Raw genomic sequence first — 18812 nt, 5'->3', positions numbered from 1 at the left:
ATCTTACCTCGAGGGATATGGGCGGATATAGTCTCTCACCTTATGGTGAAGGAGCATTTTCAAACTGGAGTGGAAGTACAAAGACTTGTCACTACCACGCATAACGGGGAAGAGAAGAAAAGGTTGATGTCTATGAATTTCATTGTATCAAATACCTTCCGAGCTTGGTATCATTATGTTGCAGGGAACCTCGAGTTTAGACCACCTCAGCAGTGGGAAAACAATGACTAACATTCCTTTAGCCCAGTACATTGGAAGTTATTCTTTGACTTATTTGGGAAGTCATTGACCTCGTACAATAGACCCCAATGCCTTGTAGATTGTGCAAATATACACAGTTCAGTGGGATGGGACACACTGGATGTGATTCCAAAAGAATCTGCTTTCTTTGATGACTACTTCGGGTACAGGAAGGCGATTATCCATACCAAAATGGGAATCACTGTAACCAAGAAATCTCTTACTCAAGAATGGTATGACTCACATGCCAACCAAGAAATGTTATAGCCAAAGATTGTAAAGGATTATTGGAATCAACCATCAGACATACTCAAGGAATGGGACAACTATACTCCATTGGTGGAAGGATGTCACAATGGATATTACTGAGTGTATTATGTTAGTGCCATTAGGGTTTATTAGAAACTTTCAAGACACTTTGTGGACTTTTTGAAAACTCAAGGTTTTGTGATATAGGAATTGGATTAATTTACACATTATTTTTTCTCCTATTTCTTCTCATTTTATCTTTAAATGTCTATTTTATTTGATTTGAGGACTTTGAGCGGAATAGAATATTTTACTAAGTGTGACCTTGGTTGATATGGTGTAGTTAGTTACCATGCCTCTTCCTAGAGGAAATGCGGTTGGTGTTAACGCAAATGCACCTATTGTTCCTCAACACATCATCATCGATAGAGACATCGATGCTATGCTTTGCAAGTCTCAACCTAGAAATTTTAGCGGGGAAGGCAAGGATGTAGGCAAAGTTCTTGAAGACTGGATTGAGCACATGGATGACTACTTTGACTTAGCCCATTCATCAGTAGTAAACAGAGTTATCATTGCTAAGTTCAAACTAGAGAAAACAACCAAGCGTTGGTGGAGAGACCATTGCAAAAAAAACAATATTGATCCTAATGCTGCAACTTGGGATTATCTTAAGACCCAGCATCTGAAAATTCTTATTGCTAGTCCCCTCCATTTGGTCGTGGTCTACAACTTTGCAGAAGAAACTTTTTGCAAATTTCTCACTGTTTTGCTAATATTTAGCTCAGACTGACTGTATGTAAAAAAAATTAGGCTTTTTGTTTTCATGTAGTGTGCAAGTTTGATGCACTTTTGCAAGCACAGTAGGTGCTCAAAATTGGGTGCATAAATTTTGAGTTGAAGATAAAATTCAACTTGGGTAAAGCTTGACGTTTGAGGTGTTTGGTAGATTTGGGTAAAGAAGAAGCGGGTAGTTTTGGCCGATGGTGGATACTCATTTTCGATTGAAGCAAAGTTGTCATCATTGGCACTATAGGTAGAGCTTCTTTCACAGGTTTTCCAAGAACATTTTGGTAGCGATTATGTGCTTCAATTCATGGTCTTTGCTTACAATTTGCACATGGTTATGGCGCATGGTTGATGCCCAATGTACATGAATTTGGCAAGCACTTTTGAGTGCCACTGAGCTCTCTTGAGAGCATTGTTTCTGCATTGATTAATTTTTTTTATTGCACCACTTTAAATGCTTGTTTATGCTTGATCTCTTTGTTTATGTATGTTGAGTGTGGATTGCCATGGTATGCACATTCTGGAGCCGTTTTGGCATTTCTACTCATTGGCATGGATTAGTGGTTTATGGTTTTGAGTCCTCTTTTGGAGACTATAGTGGTCGAGGTTCACTCCCACTTTGCCATATCTTTTGTTGATAGATTTTGTATGCTTGCAGTGGTCGAGAGCTTCTCCCACTTCAGCATCTTGGATGCAATTTATGGTTTGAGAGTTTGCATTGAGTTTTTGCTCATTTTGCAGGGGGGACTATCCAATTTTCCCTAGATTTTTGCCATAGTTTTGGCTTGATTTCCATACACTTTTGGATACATCTATAGTCATTGGATTGAGACGGCGATTTCCTCTTGTTGTGGTTGACTTTTCTCCCACGTTGGGGCATATGGTTGTTTTGGGACACAGATTGGTGTTCTTGTATCCACTCTCGCAAGAGTGAGATTTTTCTATACTCAGAGTGGCTACAAGTAGACTTATGGTGTGCACTATTTCTGATTGACAAATATTCCAATCGTAAATCTACTGCATACAATTTACAAGTAGTCACTACTTACAGGTTCCATGTACTTTTGGTAGTTGATAATTGCATCAATGTGACGATTGTAGAGCACAATGTGGTTACACTAGTGTGGGAGATTTTATTCGTTGATGCGCTTGAGCACTACGAGTGTTGGTGAGCTCTTTTGAGAGTGTTTTCTCCCCATAGGGAGCTCCTTTTGTTCCAGGTTTGGTGCACTTCTCTTTGGCATTGGTTTATGCACATTTCCCTTATACGCAGTTGATATGTGTGGTAGTTCTAAGTCTACAACAATGACTCATGTGAGATAGCGGTCTCATTTGTTGACACTTGAGATGTTGGCATTGTGGTCAGATAGGGCACATTAGACGCCATTGCTTTAGATGCATGAGATAGCGGCACAGATGTATGCATGATGTACAAAAGGTTTTGACACAAACTAGAGAGGCGATTTTGTATGCTAGTGACAGTGATGTCACATTTACCTCTAGTGTTCCTCTTGCTTTTATGTCAGATAGAAATTTCACTTGCTCTCGATGGCTGCTAGATGAGTTGACATAGAGGGTGCATGAGATGTATGCTTGTCATTACCTAGTGGTGCATCTTATATGCTACAACATATGCATTATCTTCCTGATATTTCATAGAGTTTGATCTCGGTGAGACAGTTAAGAGACAGTGGATGTCAAGTACTGCTTAGAGATAAATTTTTCAAGATGCATTGCGGCTCGCTAGTCATTTCCAGAGGAGCCAAGATTGTCTTGGTCTACCCATGGATATATCAAAGGTGCAAGATGGCATAGTCCAAATTACATTACAGTCATGTCAATGAGAGACTAGACACATATCTTTCACGGATGAGCTCCAAAGTGTTATGTATGACATGTCTGTAGATGCAGAGTTAGAGAGGCCATGCTTTATGCGGCCATGCTCTAGCAAGACACAACAGATTTATCCTTTTAGAACATAGATGCCTCCTACCATGGAGATGAATGATATGGAGTTCTTTGGCATGCTCATGCTAGAGGGTGATATGGTGATGCCAGGACATGTGGATACAATCCCCATGGATGATGAAGGAGTGATGACTATCCTAGAGTCAAGATTAACACATCTATGCATGACTAGTTCTAGTGGTGATGTAGTGAGCATTGAGATACCTACTGCGGATAGACTGGCAGAGGTCATTGCACATGGCATTGACAAGATTGGCCCGAATATGCTGACAAGATTACGCGTTTATCATCAGTCTTTGGGACTCTCATGTATGATCCCTTAGTGTCGAGACGTGACATAACAACTACATTGGGAGAATTTGCAGTGGGAGTGTTAGTCGTGTGATGCATGATGCTAGCATGATGCATCGTGGAGTAGTGATTCTTGCAGGCATTTTGATTCTAGTAGGGATCTACGCTTCCATACACTGCTAGAGCCTATACAGTGGCATGCATCAACTTTGAGAGAGTGAGTGGGCATAAGTTGAGATAGTTTCCTCCCTATACCTCTTGTACATATATTGCTAGGTCCTATAGTAATAGCACTTATCAATACAATTACCTTTAAGTGGGAGATGGTTGGGGTAGATGCAGTGTGCCTCTTGCCCTAGTTGAATGAGCTAGAGGCATCCGACCGTCCATCACTTGTACACACCTTATTCTTTACTAGGTAGAAGAATAAGGGCCTCTCTCTCACACATTGTGTGGTGATTTTGCTCCACCCACATCCTGTGTTCTCTCTCTCTCTCTCTCTCTCTCTCTCTCTCTCTCTCTCTCTCTCTCTCTCTCTCTCTCTCTCTCTCTTTGCAGACGCACCACATTCACACGCTCTTAAAGTCGTGAATTACTAGTTGATATGCGTTTGAGAGATTTGAAGTCTACTTAGTCATGCCCATCTAATTCTAACATTGGTGGTCCTTCTTTAGTGGCCGTGTTTGGAATCCACGTGTCAACTTCCAAAACCCATTGGTCCACAGTGTCAAGATTTTCTATATTTAGATATTGCACTCCATTTTGGTCCATATAGAAGATATCTTGTTTCTTGGTTCTAACCTCATCCTCAAATTCAATTGTGTGGTCATCGACTCTTAACTGCATACTTTTCATTAGGATCTAGATAAATATGAGCCCCATACTCGTCTGTCTTGTAAAAGGTCAATATGTGTTTGAATTTGAGAGAGATTCCATCCCCAATTGAGTAGAAAAGGAAGAAATCTTGGAACTTGAGTCGGAGTAAGTACCAGACACTTCTTCAACTATGGTCTCTAACGATCTCCCTTGATTTACACTCTCTTCATAAGATACTCTACTCTCGGTTTCTTGATTATAACCCTAATTTTCTATGACATGGCGTGATCTAAGGTACACAAAGACCCAATGTGTTCAAAGAATATTACTGAAGTAACACAAGAAACATATCGTTGCTAGTGTCCACAATAGATGCGATAGGGTTGATTGCTTTGTTTGTCCCAAATAGTTGATCCATGATTCATACAGCTCCACACTGTTGGAAATAGGGTTGTAGGGAAACACACACAACTTGGAGAAGATGAAGGAAGCTCAAGCCGCACAACAGAGAGTGTATTACTTAGTGTGCAATGGAAAGGTAAGATAGCCCTAGAGTGATGGGCGTACATACAATGCACGGGAAAAAAAACCTCCTAGTGAGGGAAAAAATACCCCGACGGCCCTAAGTGTGTTCACACACATCACTACCACATGTATATGGTAACAAATTCCCCCTAAGAGTGATGCGGTGAATAAGAGTTGGCACATAGAGTATAAGGAAGTGCCATGCCCTGAGGAAATGATCAATCCACACAAGGGGAGTAAGCCCAAAGCTTTGCAAAAATATTCAAACTTCTCACGAGACAATGCCTTTGTGAAAAGATCTGCAAGGTTGTCCTGTGTTGGCACATAAGCCAAGCTAATCTCTCCTGCTAAGAGACTCTCCCTGACATAGTGGTAATGTACCTCAATGTGCTTTGTGTGAGCATGAAAAATGGGTTACTGCCAATGTGCTCTGACTGTTAGTATAGATAGCATTGACAATGTCTTGTCCAACACCCTTATCAACCATAAGGCGTTTGAGCCATACACACTCAACCATAACTATGAAGACTGCCCTGTACTCAACCTCACAACTAGAAGTGGCCACAGTAGGTTGCTTCTTGCTCAACCATGAGATACATGAACTACTGAGCATGAAATAAAAACCACCTGTGGACACTTGAGTGTCAAAACAACCAGCCCAATCCGAGTCCAAAAAAGCATGTAAATCTGGCGGATCATTCCCTTGGGATAAAACAAGCCAAGATGTAAAGTGCCACTCAAGTGGCGAAAAATCCTCTAGACCCTGGGCTATGCATAAATCTGCTGACCTGCGAGACTGCAAACTGTATGTCCGGCCTTGTGTTGCATACATAAATAAGGTAGTCAATAGCAGTTTGGTAAAGAGTGACCGTGGCAGGATAACCAACATCATGAAGACACAATTTCAAATCTGTTTCCATGGGAGTGGAAATAGGTTTGCAATCCTCAAGTCCAAACTTACATAGCAATGTCTCTATGTAACTTGTCTGACACAAGGCAATACCACCATCACACTGCTTAAACTCTATACCCAAGTAATGATGCAACAATCCCAAATCTTTCATCTTGAAAGTAGCATTCAAATCAGCCTTAAATTCAGCAATATCTCTCTCAATCCACATAGAGAACGACAATGAGAAGTACATCACCCTCACACTTTACATATAATGTGCTTTCTATTGTTGAACTATTATGAGTGTCAACCTTCTGATATCAAGCACGAGGAGATTGCTTCAACCCAAACAAAGCTTTCTTACATCTGCACACTATCTTCTTGGCCTTTAATGACAAAAATGCTAGGTTGCGTTACATAAACTTCCTCAAATATGTCACCATTCAAGAAAGCAGTAAAAATGTCTGACTTATGTACATCCCCACAAAAATAAGCTGCCAATGCACATAGAAAATACACAGTAGTCATATGACAAGTGGGAGAAAAAGTCTCTTTATAATCTATGCCTTTTTGTTGTGCATAAACCTTTGCAACAAGTTGAGCCTTCTAGCGATCAGTCTTACCATCTGGCTTGCGTTTCAACTTGTAAACCCACTTCATACCAATGGTCTTTTTGCCAGGAGGCAAACCACATAAAGTCCATGTGTCATTTTGTATAAGTACATCATAATCAGATTGCATGGCAACCACCCAATTTTTTGAATCTTGTGCTTCATAAAAAAATAGAGATTCCTCAACACACAGCCAAAGCATAACAATTTGATGCTTAAGATGCATGGCGAGAACCCGAATGAGTATGACTAGACAACGATGCACAATTTGCTATCATGCAAAGTATGCACTAGCCATTTTTGCATACCTCTAGCCTGCTCATTCTCGTCCCTTTCCTCATCAAGTACATCATGTACATCTACATTAGTAATAGGATGATCTGTAACATTTTGAGAAACCCCCATAGGCTGTACATTTTCCTCATTTGAATTTACATTCAAACTTCCACCACTGAAAAGAGGCAATAAATTGTCATAAATGTCCCGTGATCTTACAACAACTAGGATTGAATAAAATGTTCCACAAACACAACATCCCATGAAACCAAGATACACTTTTTTTTTGCGGATGGTACAACCTGTAATACTTACTTTTAGCACTATAACCAACAAAAATACATTTGATAGCCTTATCATCCAATTTTTTGCGTTGCATTTGTGGCAGCAAAGCATATGCCAAACAACCAAAAACACGCATGTGCTCAATAGAAGGCTTTCTATCATGCCATGCTTCATATAGAGTCATAGATTGGAAAGATTTTGTAGGACACCTGTCAAGTACATAAGTGGCACACATGATGTCCTCAAGCCAAAACAAATGTGGCAAAGCTTGACTTTTGACCATACATCGTTTCATTTTGGTAGGTGACATGTTTTTCCTCTCAGCAACACCATTTTGTTGAGGTGCATATGGCACTATAATTTGGTGATTTATCCCACGACTAGCAAGAAATGCATTAAATTCATGAGACATATATTCCCCCCCTCGATCTGAATGAAGGGTGTCCATAGTACATTTAAAGACATTTTCAGTCATAGCCTAAAGTACATAAACACTTCGGACTTTGCTTTAAGTGGATACACCCATGCATGCCTGGAGTAATCATGAATGAAAGTCACAAAGTAAAGGTTATTGCCAAGGACGGAGTTTACATGGGTCCACAAACATCACAATGCAAGCGGAAGCTGCAACCTGCATGTGGCCCGAACTGAACCATCCTTTGGAAACTTCGAACGCTACATCTTACCCAAAATACAACCTTCACAAACATGTTTGACATGTGCTTCAAGAGGTGGCAAAGAAGCAACCATATCAGATTTCTGCAAACGCAGCAAACTGGCAAAATTCAGATGCCCAAAACGTACATGCCAAAGTTTTGCATTTGAGACAGCCTTTGAATGCACAATTGCATTTGCAAATTCTACCCACACTTGTCATACAAAGTGAGCTTATACAACCTATGGCATAAAATACCTGATGCAACAATTTTATCACCGAAATTGAGATCGTGTATTGTACATCTGTCATCCACAAATTTGACTACAAGACCAAGTCTAGCAAGTGCAATTATAGACAAAAGATTCTTCTTGATCCCAGGTACATACAATGCATCAACAAATGTGAAAGAACTACCATTGTAGCAGCGAGCACAATCTTTCCAACTCCTTGAATCAAATAAGAGGCATTGTTGACACAAGTGACAGTATTCCCATGAGGGACAGACTCAAGTGCAACAATGCAATTTTTTGGCTCATTGCGACTTGCATAAAGACCAACCATAATATCCCAAGACTATTTTGTTGATTTTGCTGAACGAATGTGAGGAGTAATAGTGCGCTTCACAAACAATGCTATCAATGCATGAGCCTGCGCATCTCTTACATCCCAACGAGCTTGCTCAGTCGTAGGCAAAATAGTTCTAACAACAGCGTGTTCTCGGCATGTTCCTCTCCCAGTCGTTGATTTCTCCATATGATGCGTTTAGACGCTTGTACTTTTTGTATGCTTGCATGCCAGTCGACCATTAGACCTCGCGATGAGCACGACGCCGCAATATCAATCCATTGCTCCTCATTGGTTTTAATCTTCTGATACAAGTCAATCGAGCAGCGTTTGTCGTCGTAATGCTTCTTGCACTCCAAGAGAATTACCTGGGCACGTAGATCCCAATGAAATCTACCACTATGAGCTTTTTTGGGCTTGGAGCTTGCTTTTTCTTGTGCCTTTCGTTCGCTCTTGCGACCTTTCTGTGATTGTGCATTGAGATGTAGGCTCCACTGAAACATTAGGCAGGGACACTTTAGTAGGCACGTACGAGTCAAAGACCATTTGCGTGGAGGGTACAACATCATCAACAAAGAAACAAGGCAATCAAAGTAATTGGGCCAGCTCAGCCTACATCGCGTCTGTCCGGTCTAGTCTGATAGGGGTCTCTCTCTCTCTCTCTCTCTCTCTCTCTCTCTCTCTCTCTCTCTCTCTCTCTCTCAATAGTGATGCCACGACACTAAGTGACACAAGACATCAAAAGGGGGGGGGGGGGGGGTTAAGGGGATCGACGATCGATTGGGAAGTGCAAGGTGGAATCCCAAGGCGAAACGAAACCCGGAATGAGCAAAAAATCGCGCCTCCCGTCGTCCGGTTTTGAACCCAGGACCCTGCCGTCGAGTTTTGTGACACATGGGCTAGCCATTTCACCCGCACACGCATGTTGTACCCACGTGCAGTTTTATAACCCTTTATTGTTAACTTACAGGCGCTGTCCGGGTTTAATTCATGACTAGGTTTAGTTTTTGAGTAGACGTTTGCGGCTACGATCTCCTCGGTCCTCGTCCGCGGACTTCCCAACCCTTAATATCCCCTTAAGTACCATGAGGTCCCATCCATGGGATCAAGGGCCCTTGTGCAAAATCAAGGGCGTTCGCAGTTCTTGACCGTTAGTGCGTAAAACCTATATTCGGGATCTCGAGTTTAGTTTTTATGGTGGGGTCCACAAAAACTAAACTCGGAGTCCTGAGTTTAATTTTTATGTTTAGATCCGGAGTTTACCTTCAAATTGATGTGAAATAACATCTATTTCAACGAGGCACACATGGACATGTTGGTCAAGACGTGTGCTTCTCAAGCTGATGGTGATGGTTCAAAACCCGAGTAGAGAAGCGAGGGCGTCCCGAGATTATATCCCTCACAGGTCCACGTGGCTGACCTCCCGAGATTAATTTTGTGAAATCTAAAGTCAATAGCCCGAGTTTAGATTTAACCGATCAATGGTTCAGATCGATCGCCATCCCGTCTGTCAATTGGGACCATTGGTTTGGTCCCTTCAACTTTGGGACGCGTGGCACTTACAAGGGGACTCGGGAGGTGATATTCCCCCCTTTCTTTAATGCGACTTAGACGAGATAGAGGGCAGACGCGAGCTGTCTGAGCTAGCTGCCAAGATCCAGCCGCCCAAGACAGTTTCAGTCGACACAAAGCTATATACAAAGCTTGAGCTATGGCCTTTCAGTTCGTCTCTCTACTTCGCAATGGCGGAGTACGCAGTTCTCAACACAGGGGCCTCCATGCCCTTAGTAGGCCTCGGCACGGCCTCCGACGGAGCCTTACCCCTTGAGCAAAGGAAGGCAGCCATCTCTGCAGCTATAGAGGTTCCCCCCCCCCCCTCTCTCTCTCTCTCACACACACACACACACACACACACACACACACACACACATTTTGTCACATACACGCACACACAATGAGAGAGAGAGAGAGAGAGAGAGAGAGAGAGAGAGAGATATTCCTTCTTCCTGCAGGTGGGATATAGGCATTTTGACACCGCTAAGGTCTACAATAGTGAAGGCCTTCTTGGGGAGGCTTTGAAGGAGGCCATGGAAGCTGGCTCAGTAAAACGAGAAGATCTTTTTGTCACCTCCAAGCTTTGGTGCACTGATGCATATCCGGAAGGGGTACTCCCTGCCCTGCGCAATAGCCTCAGGTTTTTCTGTTCTATCTCATGGACTAAATGTAATACCAGTGTGTCAAACCTGTGCCCCTATTGGTGTTTCATCTTTGCGTTCACCTCATGTGCACCTTGAAACTGGGGGTCCAATATCTATCAGTAATTCCAGGTGGAAGTCTAGTAGTGCTCAGTACGTTAGGTGGGCAGTATTGAATGGTATGGGTTTTTAGATATGCCAAAATTCCTAGTACACATTAAGGTAAATAAATTCGCATATTATTATAGGGCACTGGTAATCCTAACAGTATCTGTAGTTTGAGAAGTTATTTATAGCACAGACACTCTTTGCAGTTTCGAGACAAAGAAATAGAGAAGAATTATCATAAAATATAACATCTATTTTTGAAAATCATCATTGTACACAATTGCTGATTGTTAGATTTCACTAAATCATCAACCACAAGTCATGACTAATCCACCAAAAGGCACATACGAGTTTCACAATCTCAAATAAACAAAAAAATGATTTCCATTTCTTGGTTTAAAAAAAAAAAAACTTTGATCTTCAAAGATAGTTATTTTTTTGAAATCCAAGAGGGGAGACCTCGACATCTTTTGTAATTGAAAGATTGGCACCAAGGCTAGTTAGATCCATCCCTTGTCTCCATCTATATAGATAACAATAAGCTTTGTTGCAATTGAGGGGTCTCTATATCAATGCTAGACTAGCCTTTTGGATGTCTGAAACTAGACACTGTAGCAACTCCCCAAAGGAGAGACAAGCACAATCTTGAGAATAAGTGACATGAGGAAGGTAGTTGAAGGAATGAATGAAGCAAAGAAAGGAGACACACAGAGAGAGAGAGAAATGAAATGAAATGTTATATTAACGTCTTCAAAAGGCCAAAATGACCTATGAGACCAATCAGTTACAAAATAGTGAATCTAATACCATGTCTGGGTACAAAAGAACTAGAAGTGGAACAAAATACTACTACTACTACTACAATCTAAAACTACGTGGGTGTAGCAGCTGATACAATAGGTACCCGGTAAACTGGATGTAACAGTGTGTGAAACAAAGATGGAAGAAATGGTGAGGATCCATCCTCATCTGCACTCTGGATGTCGAGAGAGTATGGCTCCAATCTTCTGTTGTAGTCTCCGTCGATGCTGTGTAGCTCCTCTCCTCAGTCGCGGTCGTCTGTATCTCTGTAGCTCCAATGCTCGGTCGATGAGAGTGCCGGTAGTGGTCGAATGAGTGTGGGACGAGCTCTGCAGTGGTGGCTGCTCCTCTGGCTGTCCCATATCTAGTGAAAAGAAATCTGTAATGTGTCTCTGGGACTGCCTCTCTAGAGAGAGAGAGAGAGAGAGAGAGAGAGAGAGAGAGAGAGAGAGAGAGAGAGAGAGAGAGAGAGAGAGAGAGAGAGAGAGAGTCACCGATGGGAAGGCATCAAACAGGGCAGACGGAGCTATTTTGGAAGGCGCTTATCCTCACATCACGGTGTCCTTTTGCATGGCACATTGCCTTAACAACCTCTTGAAGGATTTCAGCAAACTACCTTGGATAGAGCCTCTTATGCATCCACGTCCAAGGTGGTTGCTTTCATTAACAATTGCATGGACTGGTTGATAGCAGGTTGTATGGACAGGCTCGCGTTTTTTGCTTGTTGTTGACGTGGCATTGTACGGAATTCCGTGATTTGCTTTGCCAGCTTTTGGCGCCACTTTTTGGACGAGATGCTTTTGGAACTTGAAGCTTTTGAATTGATTGCTTTTAGGGCTTTGCTTTTGGCATCCCTTGAAATACCGAAAGGGGCGCGAGACTTTGGAGCCAATACCTCTGGGCACGGAGCTACGCCCGGTAGTGTCGACTCTCTCTCTCTCTCTTTAAGTTTTTATTCGTGTGTTGCTATTGATTTCTTGCTTTGAGTGTCCAAGCCTGTTACAGTGGCATTAGAGCCTAGAAAGATTCTTCTTCTACGAAGGATCCGATCCTTTTGCAACCCGCAATTTTTTTGAAATAATCTTCGTGTCCCGACCCCGGACTTATTAGCCACTCCCATCCTTACTTCATTGCGCATCGGGCGCGCTCTGGTCTTCATCGCTTTGTCTTACAGGGCATAAGCTATAAAGAACCCCAAATTACGCATGGGTTCTTGTGGAGAGTCTGACAGAGATAACATCTGTTGGTGGGTAGGCAAAGAAAAGTTGAAATCTAGCATGGGAATTGAAGAAAAGAATGAAGATTTAGACAAATTCTTGGTGGAAAAGTTTGCCAGAGCGGAGTACAAATCTCAGCTATAGGTTGGCACATCTGTGAAAAGATTGATGAAGTACTCTAGAGACCCAAGATTTACAAAGCACCTCTAGATTACCCGATTCATGAGATTTACTTGAGATGGCATGAGGCCCTTGATTCTCCTCTCAGATCAGGAGGAAAGCTGAAAGGACAGACAAGTGCAGAAAAGCGAAACCTGTACTTGCAGAAACAGTTGGACAAAACTCTTGAAAAGAAGATGAACTAGAGGACCCCTAGAAGATAAGTTGGAGAGTTACAAAGCAGCAGCCGATGAGCGCGGAAGAAAAGGAAAGACAAAAGCAGGAGTAATACGAGATTTTGTGAGGACCGTCGACCTTGTTTAGATGAACGAAAGTACCGAACTTTATAGAGCATGGTGCAAGTGCGAGACCAAGAAGCCCTTAACTTCTATGATGGAGAAGCCAAGGCCAACTTCAACCGAATTGGCGGCTCGATTTGGAATTACGCCCAAGGAAATGGGGCCACAGGCTGAGGTTGTTCTAGCAGAACCCGGACGGGATGTTGCACCTGCCATTGGCAAACTACGTTTGCATTGTCAGGGGTATTTAGGGTACGAGGACTTTTACATCATACCTTTGGAAGGATGTGACGTCCTCCGACTAATCCCTTGGTTCCCCACGAACAATATCGTAGTTGATTATAGGACAGGGAAAGCCATCTTGAAGAATGAGAAGGGCAAAGAGTCCGTCCCACTTGATGAAATCCATTTTTGTTTTTTGTTTATTCAATCTTCTTGAAAGAACTGAATGATGATCAAAGGTCAAATACGTTAGATTTTCTGCAAGCTCAGGCTGATTGTTTCTCTGAGGGCTTATCAGGCAAGTTGCCTCCTTCAAGTCTTGAAGATCACACGATTGATTTGATTCCCAATAGTACACCAGCAAACAGGCCATCTTACCGACCTAGCCGAGCCCAAAATAAAGAAATAATCAACCAGAACAAATTTCCCCATTTCGAGGATTGATGATTTACTCCACAAATTTCAGGGTTCTACTTGCCAAACTGATATGAAGAGTGGTTATCATCATATCCGAATTGCTCCTGGAGACGTCTACAAGACCGATTTCAGGACGACTTTGGGTTTGTACGAATATTTGGTGATGCCATTTGGCCTTACGAATGCTCCGGCCACATTCAACTGCATGATGGATGGGATTTTTAGAGAGTACCGATCGTTTGGGGGCTCTTTCTTTGCCGATATCATCGTCTTCTCCAAGAATGAAGCAGAACACAGACACCATGTGTTGCAAGTTTTCTGGACACTGCGGCAACGTAAACTAGTTGTAAATGCGAAAAAAAAGAGCGAGTTCTTCGTGCCAAACATATACTTTTTGGGACATGTCGTCTCGGCAGAAGTGGTAAAGATGGACCCGGTCAAAGTAGAGACCATTCGTGATTGGCCTGATTTGACAAATGTTCATGAGTTCGAAGTTTTCTGGGCTTATATTATGGGCGGTTCATTCGAAAATTTGCAGAGATAGCTTCTCCTTTGCATATGCTAACTCAGAAAGCAGTTCCTTTTCCTTGGGGACCGACAAAGATTGCAGCCTTTCAAACTCTCAAGGAAAAGCTGACAATGGGATTAGTGTTGGCCTTGCCACTTGCAAAAGCCATTCGAAGTGGGTGCAGTCTGGGAGCATCCTTGATGCAAGAAGGCCATGTCATAGCTTATGAGAGCAGGATGTTTTCACGTCCGAATTGGTTGCACAGACCATGGCTGAAACATTCATGCTGTAATTTCTGAGTTTGATTGCTTTGACAATTGATTGTGATATTCATGTATTGAATCCCTTGAATGTGTGTTTCCACATGACTTGCATGACACATTGTGGTCCTCTGCCATTGTGCATCATTGTTTGACCATTTATAGAATTGCTGAATCATCATTAGAGAGGTGTTGTTTCTTCAGTGTTCATGCAAATATTCTACTTCATGAGCAAGGTTGGCAGTGAATAAACGATGTTTTTATTCTTGCAGAGCTAAGTTGGTATTGCATTGTTTACCCCTGCATTACATTTGTGTCCTGTCTAGCTTCTGAAACTTCATTAACTTGTCTGGGTTGGATGTGACAGCGTTGATGGTCACACATTATAAGTGATTTTTGAACAATCATTTTTCCAGTTCGTGACCCACCTATAGTGGATGGGGTTCAGAATCCCAAGTCTTGTATGTTATTTTGTATGGCCCCAGGCCCCCATGTTAGCTAGTTGGCTACTTGCTCACTGACTATGCGTTTGCGTGCACATCTCGGCATATCTGGTGTCCTTTCATGTGTGTCACACACCTTGTGTGTCTGTGTTTTATCTTCCCTATTCGTCTCAATGATATATTAATGTTAATTTTTCTGTTCGCTGATATTTTTCGTCATGTCTACAAGCTTCAACTCATAGGTTGTGAGTCATGACTGGTGATTTTGTTCCTGCAGTGCGCTGCAGCTGGATTATCTGGATCTCTATCTTATTCACTGGCCAATCCGGCTTAAGGAAGGTGCTGTTCTTAAGCCAAAACCTGATGAGCTCATGGCATTGGACTTACAGGGCACATGGAGAGCCCTGGAAGCATGTGTGAAGCAAGGCCTTGTGAGGGCCATTGGTGTCAGCAACTTTTCATCTAAGAAAATTATGGAGCTGCTTGAGTTTGCCGAGATCCTGCCAGCTGTGAATCAGGTAAAAAAGTTTGGCTGCTTTAAAAGCTCTGTGAATAGGCTCCAGAGTAGGCTTTGAAAGAAAGAATGCAGGGCATATTTTATGAGGCCTGAAAAATCAAGGTAATCATATCTAGGTATTGGAATGGAGGTAATTATATCTATAAATTGTATGGAGTAAAGATGGAAAGATGGGTGTCTGTCCTCCAAGCTACTCTTTTGTGGGAGTATCCCCATAAATTTCCAGATATACACAAGACAAGCTATCAGCAGTATATATCTTACCACCTTATAGCACTAAGAACATCGGTATCAACACTTTCTTTGCTGCTGAAAAAAGCTGGAAAGATGGGTGGCCGTCCTCCAAGGTACTCTCTTGTGGGAGCGTCCCCATAATTTTCCAGATATACACAAGACAAGCTATCAGCAGTATATATCTTACCACCTTATAGCTCTAAGAACACCGGTATGGGGGCTTGCTTTTCTGCTGAAAAAAGTCCGTTAAGATCCAAATTATCAAAGTTTGTAAACGGTCAAGGAAAACAGTAATGTTTAAGATAGTGGAAACTCTCAGATGGTACTTTCTTTGCATCCAAGCTAGTTGTGTGAGAATGCATTGATTATTTTAGTCCTTTGTTCCACAAAATAGCAAATCCGATTTCTTTTTGAGGTTTTGTGGCAGTAATTAGATAAGTAAGATGGTGGATATCTTACTTATCTAATTATCTTGTAGCCTCTTGCTTTACGATGTGCTTAAAGGCGCAAAAGGCAAGTGCTTCCATATCTGACTAAAAAGCTTGCAAAGTCAAGGCTTTCATAATTGACGCTTGGAAAGCTCCTAGCGTAAAAAGATGCCATGTAACAAAAAAAAGGTGAAAAGTAATCACCCCTGGCTACACCTGCAAAATCTTGCACATGGTGTTGAACCAACTTCAAAGTTAAATTTCTATGAAAATTTATTGATTAATTTTTTTCATATTTTCCATTCTCTAGTTGCTTCAAAATTTTGAATAAGCTTATAATCAATTTAAAATAGAAGTTCCTCTGTTTACATTGTCTTCAATACACCGTCAAGGTTGAGAGTCAGGGAGCAGCGAGTGTGAGCTGTCCATCTGCAGCACATTCTGGTCCGGAATTTCCGCTGCAGCCGTCAGATGCACAGCACGTCAGCACACGGAATCGAGACCTTGAGCCTCCAATGGGGTAACGGCAAGTCAACTCTCAGAAAACGATGAGGTGTTGACACCTCAGCATGTGTAACTGTAATAGGGCAGCCAATCATTGGCGTCGTAATCAGAGCATCATGACTGAGTGCCGGCACGACTGAGTGCAACTACGTGACTGGCAGGCACACGTCTCCTTACGATGATTGGCCCCCCTCCTTGACCATTGATGGCCGGGAATGGTCGCCTACTGACCATTCCTGTAATCAGGGCTCCCGGCCTCTGCCGGTCGCCCATGATTAACGGGAATGGCCAGTAGGCGACCATTCCCTAGTCCATAAAATACAAAATTTCATATTCTGATGACCTTGTGAAGGTGTACATTCATTTGGTGGGGTTCTGTCACTTCTGCGACGGCAAAAAAACTGCTTTTACTCCCTGCCTCTTTCTGAGCTTAGGGATCCCCCCTTATAGAAAGTTGTTTTGCTTTTTGACCCGATTCTTTCCATTCAAAAATATCAAGATGAGAACATAACATCCATCCTTGTTCAAAGACAGGCGAGAGCAAACAGAACCATTTATGAGTTCTCTGCTGTGATCAACAGAGGTGCATGCTAGCTTACTTAAGTTGGATACGGACCTATGGGCTCGTTTGTGAGCTATCTTACATGATGCTGTATTTGGTCCTTATTGTTGGTTGCTGTGATATGGCATGCCATCCCTTGTGGTAGCAACTTGGCCTTAGTGTCTGTGGTACATTGAGGCTATTGTTTTCAGGATTTCATCACTTCTATGCACTACTTATCCTCTTGTTTTGTCCAAATGATGAAAATGCTTTTGTGGCTAGGTGGAGATGCATCCCAAATGGCAGCAGAGGCTCCTCAGAGAGACATGCAAGAAGGCAAATGTGCATGTTTCTGCATGGTCTCCATTAGGGGCTCCCCTCATGTCTTGGGGTACTCCTGAAATTCTAAATAATCCTATTATAAAGGACATTGCGTTAAATCATAGCAAGGCTCCAGCACAGGTATATTTCTGTGCTGCTGTCTTTCTTGCATGTTTAATTCAGATAGCAAGCAATTGATATACTTTGAAAATGCTCTGTTTCCCAAACCCTCGCACTAAAGAAAAAAACAACGGGATGGCGAATCTAAATCTAGAGTTTTTCATTGTTACGCCGGTGTTTTACACAACTTTTTGATGGGGAGCTTTTTTTCTGGTCCTAATCTCAGGTTGTGTTGAGGTGGGGGCTGGACAATGGAGTGAGTGTAATTCCCAAAAGCTTCAACAAAAAGAGGATGGTTGAGAATCTGGATGTCTTTGGTTGGCATCTTACTGATAAAGACCACCAAAGTATTAGCGGGATCGAGCAGAAGAAGAATATTGATGGTAGCTTCCTTTGCAGTCTGGTATCTGGTCCATACAGAACTCTTGAAGATTTGTGGGATGGAGAGTTTGGCTTATGATTCCAAGATAGGAAGGTCGGTGCAGTGGGCTGTAACGGCAATTATACAATGTTGATTGTATAATCAATAACAGGAAGCCTTTGTGCTGTCTTGTGCTTGATTGTTTAAAGTTGAGTACTTGTTCCAAAGTTTCAGTCAAGTAAACTTCTCTAACTAAGCCTTTTGTCAAAGAATTTCCAAGTAAAGTATGGTTAGTTTTTATTCTATTTTTTGTTTACATTCACAAAAAGTGATTTAGTTTTTCCTCTTATAATTCCAAGGCTCAAAGCTTTCCCTTGGCACTAAGTAACACCCATATTTAATGCGGGGGGAAGTAATGGGATCGATGGTCAGGGTTGGGGGACGGGATAACGAGGTGCACTAAACACGGCCACGCAAAAAACAAAGCATAGTAAACCTGGCCAGCGGAAAAAACGAAGCACGTGGCACCCTCGTAGTCCAGGTTTAGGGTCACATAGGCTAACCACCTCACTTGCACATGTATCATGTATGTACAAACATTTTCATGACCTTACATTGTAAGTTGACATGCATTCTCCAGGTTGTCCAGGTTTAGGGCGTGTTTAGGTTTAGTTTTTGATTTGGCGCCTACGATTGTGATCTCCCCAGCCTTTGTGTGTGGACTTACTCGCCCTTGATCCCATAAACCCCCCCCCCCCCCCCCCCCCCCCCCCTAAGTATAGGGCTACTGAGTGCTGAGGAGACCTTTCTGACCTTTCTATCATAAGAAAAGTATCAATGCCTAGAAGAGCGTTGAATCAATTATGTACGATCGATAACCATGTTTAATCAATAAGATGGTAATCATTGTTTTCGTAACAGTGCTTGGAAGAAAGTTGTTTATAACAGTGCAAGTTGCTAAATTTTAAAGATGGTAATTTGCCGTTCCCATTC

The 18812-nt window shown here is 42.2% G+C and overlaps 1 protein-coding gene across 2 annotated transcripts; it reads left to right on the top strand.

The window, feature by feature from the left end:
- Window positions 1–9775: 9775 nt before the first annotated feature.
- On the top strand, window positions 9776–18071 carry LOC147431737 (NADPH-dependent aldo-keto reductase, chloroplastic-like). Of its 2 annotated transcripts, XM_086494245.1 has the most exons (5): window positions 9778–10026; window positions 10177–10358; window positions 15071–15311; window positions 17300–17479; window positions 17685–18071. In XM_086494245.1, exons 1-5 carry the CDS (start codon window positions 9907–9909, stop codon window positions 17916–17918), a joined length of 957 nt encoding a protein of 318 aa, XP_086350371.1. In that variant the 5' UTR covers window positions 9778–9906; the 3' UTR covers window positions 17919–18071. The 2 variants fall into 2 exon arrangements, with proteins under 2 accessions (XP_086350372.1, XP_086350371.1); XM_086494246.1 differs by lacking the exon at window positions 17300–17479 and having other exon boundaries at window positions 9776–10026.
- The last annotated feature ends 741 nt before the right edge of the window (window positions 18072–18812 follow it).

This window comes from Adiantum capillus-veneris, chromosome 21 (genome assembly GCF_014529385.1).
Source record: "Adiantum capillus-veneris isolate H3 chromosome 21, ASM1452938v2, whole genome shotgun sequence".
NCBI lineage: Eukaryota > Viridiplantae > Streptophyta > Polypodiopsida > Polypodiales > Pteridaceae > Adiantum > Adiantum capillus-veneris.
Note: the sequence above shows the minus strand (reverse complement) of the source record. Positions and strands in the feature narration are given on the sequence as shown.

Coding starts and splice junctions, on each gene's coding strand:
- LOC147431737 (XM_086494245.1), top strand. CDS start 9,907: ATGGCGGAGTACGCAGTTCTCAACACAGGGGCCTCCATGCCCTTAGTA. Junction 10,027..10,176: donor CCATCTCTGCAGCTATAGAG/GTTCCCCCCCCC, acceptor TTCTTCCTGCAG/GTGGGATATAGGCATTTTGA. Junction 15,312..17,299: donor TCCTGCCAGCTGTGAATCAG/GTAAAAAAGTTT, acceptor TTTTGTGGCTAG/GTGGAGATGCATCCCAAATG.